The 18798-nt window shown below is 42.6% G+C and overlaps 1 protein-coding gene across 1 annotated transcript in view; it reads left to right on the forward strand.

Moving 5' to 3' along the window:
• DNTT (DNA nucleotidylexotransferase) overlaps nt 1-14281 on the forward strand; it is a 174782-nt gene extending 160501 nt beyond the window's left edge. Inside the window, exon 11 of the mRNA XM_084841922.1 lies at nt 12133-14281. Within this exon, the coding sequence (XP_084698048.1) occupies nt 12133-12219 (87 nt within the window). The 3' untranslated portion in view covers nt 12220-14281. The remainder of the gene's footprint in view (nt 1-12132) is intronic.
• The last annotated feature ends 4517 nt before the right edge of the window (nt 14282-18798 follow it).

Here is an 18798-nt window from a genome sequence, read left to right on the forward strand (position 1 = left end):
GCATAATTGAAATCAATAGAGAACAAAAGAATAATCACTTCAAAGTGCTATTTTCAGACTTGTGAATGTCAATAAGAGGAACATCCAAATATTTGTGCTGTGGTGTTTGTTTTGTTAACATTTGATCACTCAGTCTATTCAAACTCATTTCTGATTGACCCAAGTTTCTGGAAAAAAGGGGAAAGAGTATGAACTGAACGTATGTCTTATGATTAATTCCTAACCCTCTTAGGTTTCCCTGTGCAGCAACGCATGCCTACATTAGGGATGGGTGAGAAATCCATTCCGTCGAGATCTTTTTTACGCATTTCCCCAATCCTCACCTCCTGGAACGGAATATGGAAACAGATGCAATTTGCGGTTGGAAATCTGTACATTTCCAGACTTGCAATGCATTCTGTGAAAGAAAAAAAATTGCATTCCACAACACTGGCACGTTTGAAAAATGCTCAAAAAACAAACACACAAACACACTTTAGTCAATGGGGACATGTGGCCATTAATGCATCCATTAAACAGTACACATAAAAACATGTACAGATTTTTTTTTCCATTAAAAAATCCACACAGAACCAGTACAGAAGGGACTTGGAGGTGGGAAAAGGTGGGAGTCTGTGGAAACAGACGTCACAGTTTCTGAAATCCCTCCATTTTAAGGCTGAGAAGAGGCTTTAAGATTGTTTTGTGTTGGGAGATGGTCCTGCCTGCCTTTGCTGTTGCTGTAATCTGTTCATCCTCACTCCTGCCTGCTGTAATGTGGAACTAAATCTCCCTGTGATGGACAACGTGGATGACAGGCAGGTGGGTAAAAGTCAGACCTGCCTCTAAGGATACAAAACCTCTCCTTCTTATTAAAGAACCTAAGAGCCTTGTTCCAGGCTGAGATAGAATAATCTTTCCCAGTTGCCAGGATGTAACAGCCTTACTTGGAATATTGTCCATTTGAATTTGAGGGAACACTGTGTATCTCAGAGATTATTATTACTGTCACCTATAGTTTCAATCTTGGCTTGCAAGCCAAATGGACACATTTGGGACTGTAATGCAGAACAGGGCCTTCAGAACAGCAGCAGCTAGCTTGCTTATCATTGTGAAGGCTCATTTGCCAAGGTTCGCCAAGAGACCATACAGTTCACAGGAGTTTAATGAAAAACTGCTATCACATTTAGTTTTCACACTGAATTTTTAAAATTCTTTAAGAGGGATACATCCAAGGTGATAGTGAAACATCTGAACTTTCCTTTTTTGCCAAATGTTCAGAACATAGCAAAATCATGAGCCCGTGGAATTAGACCCCAACGTCGTGTGTGTGTGTGTGTGTGTGTGTGCGCGTGTGTGCGCGCGTGTGTGGTGTTTTTTTTTTTTTAAATGGTTTATTTCTAGGTAAATGTTTCTGATGTTACACAAAGTGATGAACTTTCCAACTTTCCAATTCCTTTGTCATTTCTCAGGATATGACTGGTATTATTATGTAAGTTCAGATTAGGGTGTCCATGTGTAGAGAAATGTCCTGTATGTAACTGTTATGTAATGCTTACTTTGTGTGGCCTCTGTGAATTTACAATGCATCACAGTAGGCCTGATGCCTCGTTTTGTTACTGTCAAAGGCCTGTGTAGTAGTTGCTGAGTGACATTCTGAAGGGCGAGAGAGAGACAATCACTTTGAATATTGTTAGATGGGGCCTGGAGCAGGTAAATTCAATTCTGATTGGCTGGGGTTTCCAGCTAGATAGAAAAGACTAGTTGGGAATGGACAGTTAGGGAGCGGATAGTTGACAGGAGTTAGCTTGTCTGTGGTAGTCTGACAGGGAGAAGGTCTGCTGGTTGTTGCGTAGCGCTAATAAAAGGACTAGGAGAAAGCTGAGGAGAAAGTGAATAGCTAAGGCCTGAATGTTAAGCTATTCCTTCTCTGTGGGATAACATTTCTCCACACCATGCGTCCTATTTGACAGAGGACAGGCCCCTTGTGAAGGTTTTAGGCCTACAGAGGCAAAGGCAAAAAGGTCAGGCTTAGCAGCCTGGAGTTTTCTGTTGGGAGGGGGTGACCCTGAGAGGAATCATTTCATTTCTCTGGTTAAGTGTCAGTTTCATTTCTCCCCTCAAGTTTCATTTCTTCAGGTTTGAAACAGTACTTTCAGTTTTGAGGGAAGAGGGTATATAAAGAGAGTGACAGAGCCAGTAAGAGTCACAAAGACCAGGCTTCAGCCAGAGCAAGAGCAGAGAGACAGCCAGAGCCTGAAGTGAGAGCAGAGTAGGGATGGGCAGAACGCTTACCTGCTGTTCCAGGGGGTGGGTGGGGTCCGCAGGGGGGAAGGCGATCCGTTCCTTCCCCCCAGAATCCTCTTCGGCCGGCTCCGCTCCGCGGCAATTCTGCGGAGCTGCCAGCCAGCTCTGAAGTGCCAACTATACAGCCGCCATGCCGTATCGCTGGTTGAAGGGGACTACTGCCTGCGGATGCAAATGGCATCCGGGATGCCATTTGCGGCCGTAAAGGCCTTAGTTTAAGGTAAATGCAGCCATTTACGGTTGCATTTACCTTAAACTAAGGCCTTTACGGCTGCAAATGGCGTCCCAGATGCCATTTGCATCCTCAGTCAATCCGCCCAGCCAGCGATACGGCAATGGTGGCCGTATCGCTGGTGCTCCGGAGCTGGCTGGCGAGGATTCCTCCTGGAGGCGCAGGTAGGAGATCCAGTCCTCCACGGATTTTGGGGGGCTGGATTCAATAGAATCCGGCCTCATTGGGGTCCGTGGAGGATTTCTCCAACATCTCTAGAGCAGAGTCTGAAGCATGAGCAGGAAGAAGCAGCCTAGAAAAAATCTAAGGAGAGCTAGGGTAAAGGATCTTGTGTTTTGTAAATTTTATCTTCTTTTAATGCCTTTTGTATCACTCAGCTCTATTGCGTAAATACCTTTAGTTGTAATTTGTATGCTTTAAATCTACTAGTAAACTGTTGCAGTTAAACCCTGTGTCTAGAGTGTCAGTCACCCCACATCTGCAGCCCAAACCCTACGTTATTGGTAAGGGGAAGGTAAAAGAAGGATGGTGGGACTCTTACGGAGGCAAGAGATCCTTAAGGAGTTGTTCAAGGGGTCCAGGTCATAAGGGGAACCTTGACACCTCTATTTGAAGGCCTGCCAGAAGACCCTCCTCTATTTGAAAGGCTGTCCTGTCCAAGTCTGGCTTAAAGATAAAGAACCTTAAGAAGGAAGAGCCCAGGGGCCTTGAAGTTGCCCACTAACAGTGAGCATCTTGATAGCAGACTGAAAAGTCAGCCACTCAGGTCAACTGAAAAGAGTCTTCCCATTATGAAATTGTACTTTTTAAAATTATAATAATATCATATTTGCATATATGTACACAAGTAAATCAGCATATGCAGTTTTCATGCAAATTGGTGTCCTCGTTTTGGTGCTGCATTTCCTCTTTGTTGAGGATGCATCAGTGGCTACTCTTGTTCAGATGCATAAAATAATTCTTATCCAATTTCCCACCTGGCATTAGCCAGACTTTTGCTTGGTTTCTGTGCTGACTGAGACAACAGTGTTGTTATGACTAGGGAATCATACAGATGTATGAGAAATTAGTTTCCGTTCGTTTTTGATCACGATTTTACTCACTTCACACCTTCCGGACCAAACACAGACTTGGACGCAATCTGCGATTCAAGTCTGTACGTTTCTGAGCTTGCAATGTGATTTGCAGACCAAAAAAAAGCATCCAATAGCAGGGGTACATTTCAAAAATTAGTACATTTCAAAATGAGCGTGCTGCCCTCAGGTGTAGGGATGTATGAAAGTCACTTACCTGTTCGCGGATTATGTTGATGGTGGGGGGGGAGGCGTTCCATCCCTCCCCCCGGAATCCTCGCCGGGGGACGAGGCGCTCCGTTCCTCCCCCCTGGAATCCTCCGCAGCCCGCTACGCTATTTGCGTTCCTTTTTATTTTCGCCGTCATAGTCTACATAAATATTTATGTAGATTAAGAGGGCAAAAATAAGGAACGCAAATGGCGGCGGCTGTAGCCGCCGCCATTTGCGTACGCGGTTTGTTTTTTTTAACCCACCCACCCATGATAGGCTATGTAAAGATTTACATAGCTTATCACATTGTTTTTTGGGTTTTTTTAAACCTAGTCATGATAGGCTACGTAAATCTTTACGTAGCCTATCACGTCTTTCTTTTTTTTTTTACAAGAGTGGAAATGGCGGCAGCAGCCACCTGGAAGATCCGCCCCAGGTGAGTCTCATCCCAGGGGGATCCGGGGGGGGGCAGGCCGTTCCGCCACGGAGTTTGGGGGGCCGAATGCGCTGGCATTCGGCCTCACTGTGATCCGTGGTGGAATTCTCTGCCATCCCTCCTCAGGTGCAATGAAGGAAGCTGTCCTGCTGCCAGTGTTGAGGTAGGATTCAACGGCCAATCCTGCTGACTTCTGTACCAGTCCTGATGCCACCTTGTCCTTCACCTCAGGTAGCATATTGTCTTGGGCTGGTCCTGCTGCTAAATATTTGTAGGTCCCCAAAACGTAAGTGTGTACATGTTGAATAAAGACGGAAGGCACTTTCTGAGTCTCAGGGGAAAAAAGAATGTTGTAACTTCACATTAAAGATACCATTTCAGAGGAAAATCCTAGGAGTAAGATCCTGCCATCATTAGCATGTTTAATTTCAATGGATTTCAATGTTTTGACTCTCACCTATTGCAGAGCTAAATATACTTAATATTGGTTGGATCATGTTTCTACCTTAATTATTTTACTCTCTTTCCATTATCTCAGATTCATTAAAATATTAATTAAAATATGACATATATATTTATTCTCATTAGTATGCTATCATTAATGTCTATAGAAACTGAAATTATGATGCATATATATTTAAGTCTGGTAAAAGGTGGTAGAGTTGTGTGTGATGATAAAATTCCCTATGTAGAGTTGATCTGTGGCTACAGATCCATAGAAGAAGTAATTAATTTACAAGCTAACAGCATGGCAATAGCTATTCCTTGTTGCCTCTCCCCAGCACCAAGTATTCAGAGGCAGACTGCCTCTGAATTTGGAGGTTCCATTCAGTTATAACTAATAGCCGTTGATAGATCTGTCCTCCATTCCAGACTTGCCCAATCTGTTGCCCTCCAGATGTGTTGAACTACAATTCTCATCATCTCCCAGGCAGCTGTGTTGGCTGAGGGATGATTAGAGTTGACATCCAACACATCTGGAAGGCACCAGGTTGGGGAAGGCTGCTCCATTCATTTGTCTATTCCTCTTTCTTTCTTTCTTTCTTTCTTTCTTTCTTTCTTTTAACCCTTCTAAGCTAGCAGCCATCATTACATCTTGTTGTGTGTCTGTCAGAAGAATAGGATTTAGCGTCAACCTACTGGTAAAAACAGCCTTTGGCTTAGCTTAAGTTAGCTGAAAGTTTTTACACTGGGCTGCTGCAACTGCTGTATGCTCACTTCTCAGAAGAGCCCCGTTCATTGGGCTAGTTGCCCTCCTCATCTTCATACTTCCTTCCTTTTGTTTGTTTCAAAATTTCACCCACCCTGCTGCAGCTGTTGCACAGCTAAGGTGATTATTCAGCGTTCCTGGGCTAATTTCCACCAACACTGGATGCTTGCCTTATTTGCTTTCTGGATTCAAACCATTTTGACTGATAACATGTGCTGATAATTAGCATGTGTTACATCCAGCTTGTCTCCTAAGCCTAGTTCTGATGTAACATTGGGTGTGGGATCCTTCTGTTTTGTGAAAATGTGAACAGCTATGGCACGAGGATGCATTCCCACATGAAATTGGGAATGGGTCCATATTTTTGCATCGGAATGACTGGAAATGAATGAATCCAAAGCTTGAATAAAATGCATCCAAATACGCAGATGGACTAGGGTTGACATTACAATCCATGCCACCAATTTTCATGAAGATAGAAGTTGAAAAAGCTCTGTTGAGAGTGTGTCTCATTAACATGCACTTCATTTAAATGGAACCAAGTTCCTATCCAGGATAGCAATGAACTGATCAGGATAATTGCAGTTATAACTTGAGAAATGTGTAGTTTGAATATCGACTTTAAGACAAATGCATGATGGTTTGTAGCCTGAGAAATATTTGTGACAAAATGTGGGTAATAAACTGCAACACCCAACAGCACATAGGATCTCAAAAGAAAAATATTTTATATTGAAAAGGACAAGAGGGCAGGTTAACTGTGGTATGTGCAACTTTTAATCAGTCTTTGTTGAAGATTCTTTTACTGTTCCCCTCCGTTCTGATTGTACCCTTTATCTCAGTGGTGAGTTTTTAGAGTTGTATGTGTAAGCTCTGAGCTGGGTCTATTTGAAATAGTGATAAATGAAAAAGGACCCAAGTTGAACCTTGGGAAGAGTGTTTTGTTCCTTAAGCCTTTGTGAGCTAGGAAAAAATTGCTTTCAGTTAATGCCATGAATTTCATGTAATAACTGGAGGTCTATCAAGCACAACCTCTGTGAATGGTGGTAATGTTTCTGGAAATTCAGGGCTCCTTCACACCGGGCTTTTATCCTGCAGTTGAGATTGCTCCTTCATGGAGGTTTGTGAGCTCTTTACATGACGCAGTGACCCTCCTGCACTAAATGCCCTTTGTTTCGGTTTTAAATAGATCGCAGATAATAACCTATCCAAATTACCCCGTTGTGTTCCACTTTAGTTTCCTCCATCAAAAAGAGTTAAAGCGGGAAGAAGAGGAGCGAGATCATTGAAAGATAATGGAAGACTCAGATATGGGGAGAAGGAGCGGGGAGGGGGAAAGGGAGTGTGTGTAAAGGGAGTCAGTTGTGACCCTGCATTTAAAACGGAAGCAGAAAGCCCAGTTTTAAATGCAGGACTTTAGGCTGGTGTAGAAATGCCCTCAGTGCTTAAGAGCCAAACTACAGGTTACTTGCATAGCAGGTAGCTCAGGCTGATCTTTTTATTTACTCTAGTATAAGCATACATGTACCTGATTAAGATCAGGACCACTGCACTCCAGGAGAGGAGAATTAAACCTTCCCCCCATTTGCTTCCCGAAAAAAAGTATCTATTGGCATAAATGGAAGCTTTTTTCCTTTTGTTAATCCCCCCATCCCTGGGTGGGGGGAGGCGGGGAAGCAAACAGTGAGGGAGAGAAGGTTTAATCCTCCTGTCCTGGAGGGTGGTGTTCCTAGTCTGGATTGGGTCCACACATGCTTACACTAGAATAAATAAAAAGAGCAGCCTCAGCTATGGGATTAGCATAACGTGTAGTTTGGCTCTAAGCGAACTGATAAATAAAATAAATACCAGTGACCGTTTGACTTTATAGCACCATGCGAGTTCTGTTATAGCAGTCCAATGACTGATGTAAAATATTATTTCATGCCTGCCTTGTGATGACAGTGCCGCTGTGTACTTTAAAACAAAAACAAACGAAAAATAAATTATGGCTGCTATGTATTTCAGAGTAAATATTGTAAACTGGTAAATACGTGTGACTTCAGCCAAATCCCTTTGATGGAGACAACAACCACATTGCTGTGTGGCTGTGACGTATTCTTTATATTCATTGATATGATTGACGGGGCAGGGGTGGGGGATGGAGAATTCTGCTATGAACTGCTGAGGCCAAAAGAAGGAGAAAGGTGAAGCTTGGTTCTTAAAGGCAAGAACTGGAGCTTGGGTCCCTGTGGGGGACAAATCAAAATATATTCGGGTGCTTCACATCCATAGATGCATTGCCTTTCCCTGTGAGGGCCCTTTTAGTGTGACCTGTGCTCAGCTTTGAGATAGAGAAATGTCCTCCCCTTTCTAGAACAGCCTGTCCCTTCACTGCTGTCTTACTTTTGGAAAGGTAAGCTCACTGTGATGAGAGATAATGGCTGAAGTCATCTGTGTGGAGAAGGGACCATTCTTTCCCCAGTGTGGCCTAGCATGTCTCTTCTTCATGCTTGATTTGCCTTCAGGGAGGAAAACCAGGGGGTGATGTTCCTTTTTTGAGTGGAGGAGGCAACATACCCTTGTGTTTTGTACAAGCGGAACACCTTTTTACATGACCTTCTGAACCACTCACGGCTGTTGCCTTAGACCTTGCTCTCTGAGCATGATTGGCAGATGAAGACCACTTTGTTCCCCAGTCTTGCCTTCATTGTGCTTGACCCCCTGCATCGATCTTGAAATGCTTTTGAGAAGAAACGGTGACATTTACTTTTCAATTGGGCTGTGGATGGGCAAAATTTGGGTACATGTTTGTGAGGTTTGGTCTGGGAAGGGCCTCAATGTTCCAACCTTTGCTCCAGCCCTGCCCCAGAGCACCCATTCTCAGTCCAGTTCCTGGTACCATCTCCTATCATTTGCTACATTTAAAATAGCAACAGTTAACACAATAATAAGTGCTGAGCACTAGGGTGAGAAAGCAGGGAGGATACTAGGGAAAGACAGTGGAGGCAACAGCTGTGTGTGTGTGTAAACTTGGACTGAACATTCACATAGCTCCATTTCAGTCTTACGTAAAGCTGTGTGCACTGAGCCAAACTTTTATTTATTTATTTATTTCATTTAATTTCTATACCACCCAATAGCCAAAGCTCTCTGGGCGGTTCACAAAAATTAAAACCAAACAGCACACAATAAAACAATTTAAAATATATAGAACATTAAAACCACAATATAACAATACAACCACAATAAAACCTAGCAGCAGTGCAGGAATTTACAATACAGATTTAAAACAGCAAAGCTAAAAGTCTAGAAAGCTAAAATGCTAAAATGCCTGGGAGAATAAAAAGGTCTTCATCTGGCACCGAAAGGAATACAATGTAGGTGCCAGGCGAACCTCACTAGGGAGCCCATTCCACAGCCGGGGTGCCACAGCAGAAAAAGCCCTCCTCCTAGTAGCCACCCGCCTCACTTCCTTTGGCAGGGGCTCATGGAGGAGTGCCGCTGAGGATGATCTTACGGTCTGGGCAGGCACATATGGGAGGAGGCGATCCTTCAGATAACCTGGCCCCAAGCTGTTTAGGGCTCTGAATGTTAATACTAGCACTTTGAATCGGGCCTGGAAATGGACTGGCAGTCAGTGCAGCTGAAGAAGTACTTGCGTAATATGAGCTTACTGGCCAGTCCCTGTTAACAATCTTGCTGCCCCATTTTGGACCAGCTGAAGTTTCTGGACTGTTTTCAAAGGCCGCCCCACGTATAATGCATTGCAGTAATCCAAACGAGAAGTTATCAGAGCATGGATAACTGTAGCTAGGCTATCTCTGTCCAGATAAGGGTGTAATTGGTATAGCAGCCTAAGCTGATAAAAAGTGCTCCATGCCACTGAGTTCACCTGTGCCTCAAGTGACAGTTCTGGATCCAAGAGCATCCCCAAACTATGAATGTGATCCTTTAGGGGGAGTGCAACCCCCTCCAGAACAGGTTGAATATCACCTAGCTGGGCAGATGAACCACCCACTAACAGTACCTCTGTCTTGTCTGGATTGAGTTTCAGTTTATTGGCCCTCATCCTGTCCATTACTGTGCCCAGGCACTGATTCAGAACAGCCACTGCCTCACCTGGGTTTGATGAGAAAGAGAGGTAGCACTGGGTGTCATCTGCATATTGATGGCACCTCAGCCCACACCTCTGGATAACCTTCCCCAGCCGTTTCATGTAGATGTTAAACAGCATGGGGAATGAAACAGAACCCTGTGGAACCCCATGGCACAATTGCCATGGCACAGAGTAATAATCCCCCAGCACCACCTTCTGGAATCAGCCATCCAAGTAGGAGCAGAACCACTGCAGTGCAGTGCCTCCAACTCCCAACCCAAACAACCTATCCAGAAGGAAACCATGGTCGATGGTATCGAAAGCCGCTGAGAGGTCCAGGAGAATCAACAGGGCCGCACTCCCCCTGTCCCTCTCCCGGCAGAGGTCATCCCACAGGGCGACCAAGGCAGTTTCCGTTCCAAAACCAGGCCTGAAGCCCGATTGAAATGGATCTAGATAATCCATTTCATTCAACAGTGCCTGGAGCTGTCCTGCAACCACCCACTCAAGCACCTTGCCCGGGAAGGGGATGTTGGCCACTGGCCTATAATTGTTAACATCCTCTGGGTCCAGGTTAGGCTTTTTTAGGAGTGATCTGATTACTGCCTCTTTTACAGTGGCTGGCACCACTCCCTCTCTCAAGGAGGAATATACAACCTCTTGGACCCAGCCGGACATCCCCTCCTTGTTTGATTTAATAAGCCATGAAGGGCAAGGGTCAAGCACACAAGTGGTCGATTGGACTTGGCCAAGCACCTTGTCCGCATCCTCAGGCCTCAATAACTGAAACTCATCCAATAAAACTGGATCAGACGGTGCTCTGAACGCCTCTACCAATGGAATTGCATTAATCATGGTGTCCAATTCATGATGAATCTGAGCGACTTTATCTTCAAAGTGCCTTGCAAATTCATCACAGTGTGCCACCGAGAGTTCCACTGTCTCTCTCCCTGGCCCAGAATGTAACAGGCTGCGAACCACTCAGAAACTCTCTGCTGGACAATGCAATGAAAATGCAATGCTGGTGGAAAAGAACGGTCTCTTTGCCACTCTCACCGCCACAAAGTAGGCTCGATAGTGAGTTCTTACCTGTGTTCGGTCAGACTCAGCATGAGTTTTCCTCCACCTGCATTCTAGCCGTCTCGTCTCCCCTCTTGCTTCATTGCCCTCAGCTCAGGTGTATACCAAGGAGCTGGCCGGGCTCTGCTCAGAGGGAGAGGGTGCTTGGGTGTGATTGTGTCAACTGCCCGAGTCATCTCTGCATTCCACAGAGCAACCTGGGCTTCGACAGGAGCACCAGCCATACCAGCAGCAAACTTTTAACTTATGGTGCTAGGTTTTTATTGGTGCTTGAAGTTTATCAAACAGTTCTAAGAGCCATTGCCAAGAAGCTCCGGTACTTATTTACAGATGCAGAACTGAATGTCCCTCAAGCCATTTTATATCCCATGGTGAAGTGATGGCACAAGGTTAACAGAGCAATACATATACCTGGATGTATGTTCCGTGAGACATCAAGGAGATGAACATTTTCATCAGGTTACCCATGGCTTTAGGGTACCAGGATGCAACACAGAGGCACACTTTTTGCCTTTAAAGCTTCTGCTTAATTGTGAGATGAGGCAGAGATAGGTTCTCCTGACCATGCTTTCCCACCCTAGTCCTGTCATCTACTCTCCTTCCCTGGTTGCTGTATAACATACCCAAAGGCCTACTTATTGTAGTGCATGGAGATATGGGTATGAGAAGCTTTAAAGGCAGAATTACCAGTTGCAACCCTACACCACTGGGGATAAAATATAGGCAAGCTTACAGTTCTGGGTTATTGATTTTATTTCATTTAACACACTAAAGCATCTCTTTCCATCCAACCTTTGGTTCACAATCTGGCTAACAAAAGATACTCTCTCTCCATTCTAGAAAACTGCTTGGCAAAGTTATTAGTGAATCTAATTTTAAGTTCAGGATTCTCTGGCATGTCAATAATTTTTGAAAAGCTACATTTGCAATATGAATGACATGAATTTAAAAACAAGCGATGAGTTAAAAATGGTTAGAAATTTGATCTTGTTGCACTAACAAAGATGCATTGATTAAAATGTTAACTAAGACTGTTCACGCTTCACATACCTTATTGATTACTGAAATCAAAATGAGAAATACAAGGCTGCAATTCATAGACAGCAGTCATTTGCAAAACAGCCATTTTGTATTTAGTGTAGTTAACAGTCAGGTTAGCAGCCATAAATGTAATATTTATGTTCACTGATGTAACCGCTTAGTTGACATAAGCTGAGATAAAGCGAGACTTTTAACAAAAAACAATTGATGCTTAATTGCAAATATATCATGACATGTTTAAAGAAGAGTGAATATAGAAGTGTGTATATATCTTTTACTGCATAAATACACCATGCAAAGTAAGGACATTTATCTATCCTGAAAAAGATGGTTCTTCATTTAGAATATGATGGTGAGTTTTCTGGATTTTTCTGACAAGATCAAGACATCTCCAAAAAAATGCTAAGAAGATTTACTCTGGTAAGGTGTTTTTATTTTTAAAGTTACCTCACCTGACTTATACTGATCTTTTTTATCCTTACAGAAAATGTTCCTGAATGCTGCAAGTGAGGAAGAAATTTTTGCACACCTTGGCTTGGATTACATTGAACCTTGGGAAAGAAATGCATAGAGAGACTTGCTAATATGATTTTATGAACTCACAGCTTTTAAAAGCCTAGAGTTTTAAAAACTCTCTCATTACAGAGTAACATTTACCTGAAAAGCCTAGCTTCATTATTTAGGAAGACAAATATTAAATACGCATAGATATTCACTGCAGGCATAATTTCCTCTGAATTGTTCAGGAAAGAAGATTCATTTAGTGTGTCTGCATGTAAGCTTCAACAGGATCCAATGGGGTCGCTGTGCTTATGCAATTGACAGAGTGCAAGCATAAGTGACCTCTAGCACGATGCCAGTAGTGTAAGCTGGCATGACGGGTTTCCCTGGAAAACCCATCATGCCAGCTTATGTTATTAGTGTTGCGCTAGAGGTCCCTTAAGGTAGCACTGCGTCAGTTGCTTAAGTGCCGCAGTCCCATTAGATACTGCCCATAAAATTTGCAATCAAGATTTTCAAAACTGTTCAACGCCAATAGTACAGGGTTTTGAAGTAAATGTATGGGAGTCATGGTGACACAACTAAATCAGGCAGGTGACACACAGATGAAATGAAATACTGTCCATTTGATGACTATAGCATTTAAGTATTAAATAATTAAAAATAAATACAAATAATGTATTCGTATTTGAATTAAAAATAAATACAAATAAAATACATGTTCCTTACAGTTCTCTGTGCAATTAGGAAGAAAAAGACACATCTGCCAAATATGTTGAGACTTTTGTGGCTAATCTTGCTGGCCCTACAACATCCTCAGCTTGTTCATAGTAAGCAAGTCTCACAATGTTACCAGAAGAAAGAATACTTGAATGAAAGTTACTGCAAATACTGAGAATGCCCTGGATCACTCTAGGATACTGTATGACTCCTTTTACGATAGGGTTAATTTGATAACTGAAAGTGGCCTTATTCAAAACTACGGCTGTGCACAAACTTTTGAGAATAATAAGGCCCAAATCTGTCTGGATGATACAAGACATAATCCAGGTTCAGACATTCTCTGACATTGACCCTGGACTTCCATTCCTACCACTGTCTTCTCCCGGCACGCTTGTTACAGTGAGCACTGCTACTTGCTTTCATTTTTTCTTTTACTTGCATTCATATACAAGGCATCGCTAGGCAGGTGAATATAGCAGGCAGCAATTTTCACCAGACCCCAAACCCAACCCAATACCTGCTCTATGCACAACTCTATGCAGACCAACAGAAGTTGTGGTGTAGTCCTACTCTTAAGATTTACACAAGTCTTTTCTCTGAATACTGATATATAATTGTATCTGTTCTGACTCAATGAATTTTTGTCAATCTGACTGAAATAAAGTACTGTAGCTATGAGTAAAGAGTGTGTTTAACTTGATGCTAACAGCTCTCGTCTATATGTTCTGCTGGATCAAAGGTTGAAATATTGGCATAGGGTTGTTATATGGCACTGAATGTTTTTAATAATGAGGCCAGTTGTTAGAAAGTTGAAGTCCAAAGATGTAGGCAGTATGAGTAACTGCGGTGATAATTATTAGGGTTGTAGATAACACTTTTATTCTTTTTTTGGAACAAAGGCATTTATTCCTCTGGAGTATAAGGTTACATAGTGATTGCTAAAGTGCCACAATAAAATGATGGTGAATAGATGGGACTGGCCAAGTATTTTCTCTCTATTTGCATATTTCCTTATTGTCTAGAGACTAGTTTCTTCTGGTTGTACAGTAAGAATGAAAAGACTTTAGGGATCCTGTCCATCAATTTATCCCAAACATTAATAATATTCCATATTTAAATATTCCATGGCAACACTAGACTTTAAAAGGTTTCACATATGCAAAAATAAAATGGAACTAATGGAAGGATGATTTGAAGTGTGGCTCTGAAAGGTAATTAATATCTCAAACTTTTTTGAAAAGTTGCTCTAGAGAAGTAGTGCTGTGTTAGTAAACATGACTGTCAAAACAATCCTTACAGTACATATTTCATTATGCCAACATTTGACTCCGTTTTTAAAAAATAGATAATGCATTGTGCAGTTCTGTGAAGTGTGAAATAAATGAATAAAATATTCCAAAGATCTTTTGTAAGAATGAGAATCTTGGTACTGTTATAATATGGCAGGTATAAAGCCAGCTCTGTCCTGTAACGTTCGCTTAGGAGAAAAGTAGCCAATTAATTTAATGGACATACTCATGAAATCAAAGATGTGTGGGCAATGAAGGACAGCTGTGATAAAATAGGTTATTGCACAAACAAGACAACTAGCAGCAGTTTGTGTGGACACCACTGGCACATTCAAATTCACCTAAATTATTCGGAACCAAGACCTAAAGAAACATATGAATTCAATTCTGGCAGTGTGTTAAGCCAAGTCTAATCTCCCTGTACTATGGTGTCCCATTTTGAATGTGGACTGGAAACATAATCATGGCCAGTTGAATTAAATTGATTAGAGTTGAGTATCAAAATAACACTTTTGATTGTGAGCATCTATCCATAATTAATTTACGTAAATGTAATTAAGCTAAAATTCTGAAAGCTGTTTACTCATGAGAAGACTGATAGCTTTCCTTGTCTGTGAATTGTCTTGGGTTTACTTCAATACACAGGCTATGAAATAACTAGGCTTTTGAGAAAACACGTGAATATGAAAACCACAGAGAAACGTTCAATTTTTACCCATGTATCAACACCAGACCACATTTAGCGAGGTGTTATTTTATTTTGTTAACTCGTGCATTATCTGGATAATGCAGGTGGGCTGTGGCTCAGTAGTAGAGCACATGTTTTGCATGCAGAAAATTCCAGGTTCTGTTCCTGGCATCTCCAGGTAGGGCTGGAAATATTCCTGCCTGAAAACCCAGAGAGCCACTACCTGTCAGTGTCGACAATACTATGTAGATCCTATGTAGAGCTGTATTGTAAAACATCTCTTCGCACAGGCCAGAGATGTGGACCAAGGAGTGGCAGGCATTTGCAAAGACAGCTTCTCCTCCAGTAACTGAAGCCCCAAGCTCAGGAAAGCTTCTGCTGGACTTAGGCCTTGGAGGAAGAGAAAGCTGTCTATCCAAGTGCCTGTCTATTTCTACAGTACCTGCCCGCTGCTGCCTCTTCCAGATCCACAAACAGGTCTGGTCTGAGCAAGGGTAGAAGGGGGAAATAGGCCAAATTATTCAATTAAGCAGTAAGAATAACTGGAAACGTTTTTGAAGTTGGTCAAATCAGTCAATCCTAAAGGAAATCAACCCTGACTGCTCACTGGAAGGACAGATACTGAAGCTGAAGCTGAAATATTTTGGCCACCTAATGCGAAGAGAAAACTCACTGGAAAAGACCCTGATGCTGGGAAAGATTGAAGGCAAAAGGAGAAGGGGACGGCAGAGGATGAGGTGGCTAGATAGCATCACCGATGCAATGAATATGGACTTGAGCACGCTCCGGGAGAGAGTGCAGGACAGGAAGGCCTGGCGTGCTATGGTCCATGGGTCACAAAGAGTCGGACACGACTGAACAACTGAACAACAACATGCCTAATATTAGGGCACATTCACTAATAGGTTTGACTTAATTTATAGTAACTATTATTTTCATGGTTATGATTGATATCTGGCTGTAATTATTTCAAAGTGTGGATATACTAATTCAAACTTGTTAGCACATCGCTTCCAGGGTTATAAATGATGGTGAATGAACAGCCTAAACTGAGTCTGGCTTCATTCAAAACCCCACTTCCCTCTTCTTACTTTGAACATTGCATTGGAGTTTACGACCTTTTTTTGGTGCACTATTGATACCAAACACTTACTAGTGAAATGTTTTGTCATGCTGGATGGGAAGAGCTCTTGGGTCTCAGGAAGGAGATGCAGTGTGACACTCTGTGTGCACACACAGACTTATTTTACCCTCCTTCGGGGATATATGTGAATGCCAGGCTGTAAAGTAGGGTTGTGGGAATAAAATGGAGAGGAGGAGGACCATGTAAGCCACCTTGGGTTCCTTGCAAGAGGAAAAAGGTGGGATATAAATGTAGTAAGCTTTGGCTATTGGGCAGTAATAGAAATATAAATAAATAAATAAATAAATAAATAGCACCAGGCAGGAGTATTCCAACCTGTGACTCCCCTCACCCTCCAGTTCCTCTACCATCAGAGGGTGATCACTTACACATTGTCAAAAAAGAGGGAATGCATCATCAAAAAGAAGACAAAAGAGAACGTGGATTTGCATAAACTTTGCAGATGTTAATTTATATGTAAACATGCACATTTATAAATAATAGGTATAATTTAAATGGAAATACAATACCTCTCACTGTAGTAGGGAAGACTGTGCCCAGGTGACCTGTGTGCCTTGCTCGGTCTGCTGTCCAGGAGCTAACTGTTGATGGGCAACTTCAAAGCCCAGCTCTTCCTTCTTATGGCTCTTTATCTTTAGCCTGGACTTGGACTGGATAGCCTTTCAAACAGAGGATACTTTCAAGCAGAGGACTGTCTTTCGACAGCCTTTCAAATAGAAGACTATCCTCTGCAAAGTAGGACACACCATGGACATCCTACCCTCATAACCTTAACTTTCTTCCATAAGGGCCATTGTTTCTGTGGAAGAAAATAGGGAGCATATTGCCAGGCCTTGCCAATACTCATACTACGCAGTAAGCACAGTACATTCCAGTTCCCCTCTAGACCCTGAGCACACACTGCCCATGCCAGTTCATTGGACCATGTCCCAGCCTACAGTGGGATGTTTTTAGTCCAAAGGTGTTGAACATCAGGCACGAGGGCCAAATACGGCTCACCTGGGCATGAGGGCCAAATACGGCCCACCCAGAAGGCCCCTTTCCCCTGACCCCACCCCTTTCCCCCACCAGCTGAATGGTTGGTGCTTTCCCATCTTTTGCACATTCCTCTCCCCCACACTCTAAAAGGCCAAAATGCCTCTCCTAAAGCTTGCTTAGTGGCAATAAGAGCTTTAAACTGAAATATGTTGGGGTTTTTTTTGGTGTTCTGCCCCCGCCCCTTTGCCTTTGGCCCTACTCCCATTTGCCTTCGTCTTCTCCAAAACGTAATTTGGCTCTCAGGCTAAAAGAGGTTCAGCACCCTTCTTTTTGTCTAAGGTTTAGTGTCTCTGGAGAGCATGAGCTTTCTTCTCGTTTTCTTCATCCCTCAGGTAAAGTACAGAGTTCAGCACATAGGTACATGTGGTAGGGAAGATGCTTTCTATTCCTGGCACCGCTTTGCTTTCCCAAAATAAGGATGCGAGGATGGCATCATCACTGACAGAGGTTAAAAAGTCTGAAAGTCAATGGGAGAGCCATCTCAGCACTAGTGCTCCAGTTGTGGAATTCTCTCCTCCCACCACCGAGTGTGGGCTCCTACATGATATACCTTTCGGTGCCAACTGAAGGATTTACTTTTTTAGCCCACTTTTGGCTAATGTGTTGTGTGATGCATCTGTTTTTTGGTTTTATTTCATTTCATTTATTATATTTCTATACTGCCCCATAGCTGAAGCCTTCTGGGCAGTTCACAAAAAATTAAAAACCATTATTTAAAATACATTATATAAAATATAAAACCATTCACATAATAACATAGAACAAATAACACACAACAACAACAACATATATCTAAAACAAAAACAATCAGCCAGAGACAATCAAGAGACTCATTATACGCTGCTAAATTCCTGAGAGAAGAGAGCAGTTTTAACCTGGAGCTGTAAAGATGGCAATGTTGGTGCCAGGCAAGCCTCATCAGGGTGATTATTCCATAAATGGGGAGCCACCACCGAGAAGACCTCCCCCTTGTTGCCACCCTCTGAGCCTCTCTTGGAGGAGGCTCCTGGAGGAGAGCCTTAGATGCAGAGTGTAGTGTGCAGGTCGGGTCATGCTGAGAGGCGTTCTGTCAGGTACTGTGGGCCATGTGGGGCTTTATAGGTCAAAACCTATACTTTGATTGAGCTCGGAAGCATGTAGGCAGCCAGTGCAAGCAGGGCAGAATCAGTCTTATATGTTCAGACCTTCTGGTCCCTGTTATCAGTCTGGCTGCCACATTTTGCACAAGCTGCAGCTTCCGAACAGTTTTTGATTATTGGGATCTGCCCTGAGAACACATGTGATATGGGGTAGGATATAAATTAAGTAAATATAATGAATAAAGCAAGTGGAGGCTGAGCTGTAACAAAGGAAAGAGATGCTGCGCCAAACAACAGGAGCTGAAAGTTTGGATAACCAATCATGTCTCTCCACATCATGGTACTCTTCTCTTTCCATTTGCATAGCTCCACCCTTCTTCTTAGTCTTTCTTGCCAAATGTGACCAAGCCACTTTAGATTTTGATGCATCTGAGGGCCAGCAAAAGTACAGACAAAACAGTGTTTTTTAATTAGTTCCTCTGATCTACACTATTGATCAAACTTGGATTAGAAACTGAAAACAGTCCATAGGAGCCAAGTACCGTTACTCAAATGGAACAAGGACAAGTAAAGGTTCAGTGAGACATCAGTGCTACAACTGAGCAATAGCATCACAAATTGATAGTATGTAGAAACAGTTTGCAATTCACTGTGCTCAGCATTTTTATATGCAGTCACTTTATAGGGA

Source organism: Heloderma suspectum, chromosome 3 (genome assembly GCF_057233095.1).
Source record: "Heloderma suspectum isolate Gila_16-S chromosome 3, 16-S_ref, whole genome shotgun sequence".
Classification (NCBI taxonomy): Eukaryota; Metazoa; Chordata; class Lepidosauria; order Squamata; family Helodermatidae; genus Heloderma; species Heloderma suspectum.